This window comes from Lolium rigidum, chromosome 5, assembly GCF_022539505.1.
Source record: "Lolium rigidum isolate FL_2022 chromosome 5, APGP_CSIRO_Lrig_0.1, whole genome shotgun sequence".
Taxonomy (NCBI): domain Eukaryota; kingdom Viridiplantae; phylum Streptophyta; class Magnoliopsida; order Poales; family Poaceae; genus Lolium; species Lolium rigidum.
In genome coordinates this window covers 216,306,086-216,309,714 of record NC_061512.1, presented here as the reverse complement: position 1 = coordinate 216,309,714, position 3,629 = coordinate 216,306,086, and the positions used below count along the sequence as shown (strand labels likewise).

Here is a 3,629-nt window from a genome sequence, read left to right as displayed (position 1 = left end):
AAATAACGGTGTCGTGAAGGAGCTGGTTATTTGTAGTATCGCAATAAAAAGTTTATATTTTCTTGCAAAAATAACATTTTCTATTTTCGAAGTGCTAAAACTAGTTTTTGTTTTGTGAAATGGGCTAAAGGTCAGATCCAAAATTTTGCCACCTCTATCTACAGAAATATCATACCATTTTTATGGACAGTTCACAGACATGTTGCATGTCAAAGATTTATGGAAATATTTCATAATTTATATGGGGTTTAGCCGATCTAGTAGGAAGCGAGCCAAATTTGAACTACACATCATACATAGTTTGCTCATAATTGTCAAAAAAAAGTTACACAAGTTGCTATTTCAATAGAGATATGATATGAGGGTGTTCTGCAAGATCCAACACCTAGCTAAGAACGGTCATGCCTCCCATTTTGAGCACATTTTGAAAAGCACATACGAAATTCAAAACAAATAAATAAATGGAAAATTGATAAATAAATTTGTTGTTCATTTTTCCTTATAATTATTAGACATAAAAGAACCCAAGGCGCATTTTTTTTAAAAAAAAAATCAAACATACGGCAAAAACAATTGACTAGCGTTCTTTTTAGACCTTTACAGAGTATTTTGCCCACTTGGGGAAGCTGTGATTTCCCGTAGTTATTCGTCGCATCTGCCGATGCAGAATCTGACGCATTATGCAAAGCGACACATATATGCTTCCCTGCACCAAAAAAGAAGATATACTCCTATATAATATCTAAAGCAAGCGAATAGGATGTGAAAAACTTGTGTGGTTGGTTTAGCCCACCGGTTCTTTGTCGACGACACATGATTCTCAGATACACAAAGCAAAAAGTCACATGTGATGATATGATCGATACACTAGTCTACTTTTCTTGAAGAAGATAAGAACATGGAGACATATGTTACCACAATCAGGTAAAATGTAGTATCTGACATCTTCCGCTAATCAACCACCATTTTATATATACATGTTTCTAATGAAAATTGTGTAACCGTCCAAAAATTCACAAACAGAAAAATTCAACCAGCAGCTGAGGACGAAAGAAACAACCATTTCTTCATGGCAAGTAGCGGCACGCAAGCACGCATCATTTGACCACGGCGAAAGAAACGGCCCGGTCAAATCAAACATGATGTCCGAGCGCGCACGCCTGGTCGTTGCAATCCACTGACTTGGCGCCGGCGCCGGCCGTCTTCCCGCCCTTGCTGGATCCGTCCGACTCGGCCACCCGCCGCGTCGACCTTGACCCCCACGCCGCGGAGAGAGTCCGCGTCAGGAATGACGGCCACCGGCCGGACTGGCCCAGCCGCACGCTCCTCCCGCCGCGGCTGCTGCCTTCGCCGGCGCCGACCCTGAGCGCTCGGCGCGTGCTTCCCTGGCGGCCGGAGGTGAACGCGATGAGGCTCTTCGTCCGCCTAAGCTTCCCTGCCGCGACGGCCTCGCGGAGCACGTTCTCAGGTAGCCGCAGCGTGAACCTCTCTGCGCCGGCGCCGGTACCGGTGCCGGCCCGCGCGACTAGTGAGTGCCCCGTCGAGTACGAGCGCGCGAATCGTGCGGGCGCGCGGCTGGACTTGGAGCGCAGAGCGCGCTTCAGGCTGCCGATGCGCGTCAACTCGTCCGTCTCTTCTCGTATGATCCTCTCATCCTCTGTCTCGTCCACGTCGATGACGACGGCCGGCGCTGCTGCCGTCGGAGACGCCGGCGGCGGGACTTCCTGCGGCTGCGAGGCGGAAGGATCCGACAGCTCGGCAGGCACATCATCGCCGGTGGGCGGAGCGTTGGGGTCGTCGGGGACGAGGTTCGCGCGGCAGACGGGGCAGGTGACGTGGGACGCGAGCCAAGTGTCGATGCAGTCCGGGTGGAAGACGTGGGAGCACTTGGGCAGGAGGCGGAGCGTCTCGTCGTCGTCGAACTCGCTGAGGCACACGGCGCACTCGAGCGCGCCCTTGATGGCCTTGTGCTCCTTCACGTCGGCGTACGCCATGGTCGGGAAGGTCTCCAGGACGGCCGGGTCGAGCCCGCGCTGTCGCCGCGAGCGCGCCGCGGTCCCGGTACCGATCGGGAGCCGGGCGGGGGAGTAGCCGAGTTGCTCGCCGTAGCAGTGGCGGATGTAGACGGAGAAGAAGCCGAGGAAGAAGAAGGCGGCGATGAGGACGACGATGACGATCGCCATGGAAGGGCTGAAGTTGGTTGCATACCCGCCAAAGCCGGGGGGAGGCGGGTTCGGCTGCGCTGACGCGAAGTCAGCGACGGCGAGCACCAGAAGGAGGAGGAGGAGGCGGCCATTGCCGCAGCGTGATGATTCCATCGATCGGTGCTGAGTCTGAGTGGTGTGATAACCGAGTTGGGCTGGACGCTTTCCTTTATGTGGGATCTGGAGTTGTCAATTGGGTGCAGAGTGGAGCGTGTTTATACGGTCAGGTGGATGACGGCCGGCTCGTAGGCTTGTGGAGCGGGAAAAAGCTGCGAAATTGCTAGGTCCACCGCAAAATTATTGTTTGTTTTGAGTGCCTTTCTGCCTCTTTTTATACCTTCCGTTGGTTTCAGGTACTCTAAACACGGGGTACCCTTTTCTTAAGTGCTATTTTGCCTTCTTCATGTTGAATAATTGTAATTTAAAACTTTTCAGTGAGGATCATATTCTTTGGTCAATAACAAATTTTCAAATGTGTTTGTTTCGAAGAGCGAGGGGAAATGTCTCCTCACCCGGTAGAGTGTGCAATTTGTTTCTAATCTATCCATGTTTGTGATTAATCTTACAGGTCGTTCAATAATCGTTTCTTGTATGAATCGTGGTTCAGTCGAGATTCCATAGTCCACACCCAATGTGTTTTCTCTGCCCAACCATCTCGCTCCCAACCCTCAGGCCCGCGCGGTGACACCGCGCTACGTCGGGGTGCCCACACCCTCCCTCCCTTTCACTACCCCTCATCACGACTCCCCTCCCGCTGCCACCGCACGGGCGTTGCCGGAGCAAAGCATGTGTGGTGCAGCAGCGATGGTGGTTTTCCTCTAGCGTCGATCGGGGAGGTGCGGCGGCAGTTGCTCCTCCTCTCCAAGCGGCGGTGGGGCAGGGTGGCGACGATCAGGGCGGGTCTGCATCGGCTGGCGGCGGTTCCTATGGCGTCGATCGGGGGAGGTGCGGCAGCGACTGGTCCTACTGTCCAAGCGGTGGTGGGGCAGGGTGACGTCGATGGGGGAGGATCTACATCGGCTGGTGGTGGCAGTGGCAGCTGGATTGGTGGCGCAGACGTCGGTCCCGATCTGGGCCCGTTCAGGCCTAGGCAGCTGGCGGGCCTCGCAGCCTCTCCCGTCGCTTCTTCGTCGGTGACGAGCGAAGTCTCCCCTAGGCTATTTTAGCTTCGGTAAGGACTCCCAAGATCTGATCCGGGCATGGCGTTGGTGGTCTTATCCTCCGTCGGAGGAGGTCGCCCGGTTTGGGGCCAGTTGGGGATGTATAGCTGCCTGTGAAAACCGGCTCCAACTTCAATCATGGCGTACGATGGCGCGCCTATTCGTCGCTACCTTGCTGAAGGCATCACTCCTACAGCCTGGATTTCTTCTGGCCTAGGCTGCTCCTGGGGAAATCCTAGACCCGGGACTCCCGGATCAGACGATG

At 53.8% G+C, this 3,629-nt stretch overlaps 1 protein-coding gene across 1 annotated transcript; it reads right to left on the bottom strand.

The window, feature by feature from the left end:
* Positions 1 to 763: 763 nt before the first annotated feature.
* LOC124655223 (E3 ubiquitin-protein ligase ATL6-like) lies at positions 764 to 2,419 on the bottom strand. The gene has a single exon (XM_047194155.1). It carries the CDS (start codon positions 2,316 to 2,318, stop codon positions 1,134 to 1,136), a length of 1,185 nt encoding a protein of 394 aa, XP_047050111.1. The 5' UTR covers positions 2,319 to 2,419; the 3' UTR covers positions 764 to 1,133.
* Positions 2,420 to 3,629: the final 1,210 nt, after the last annotated feature.

Excerpts from the sequence above, each read along its gene's own strand:
- LOC124655223 (XM_047194155.1), bottom strand. The coding sequence starts at position 2,318 with ATGGAATCATCACGCTGCGGCAATGGCCGCCTCCTCCTCCTCCTTCTG.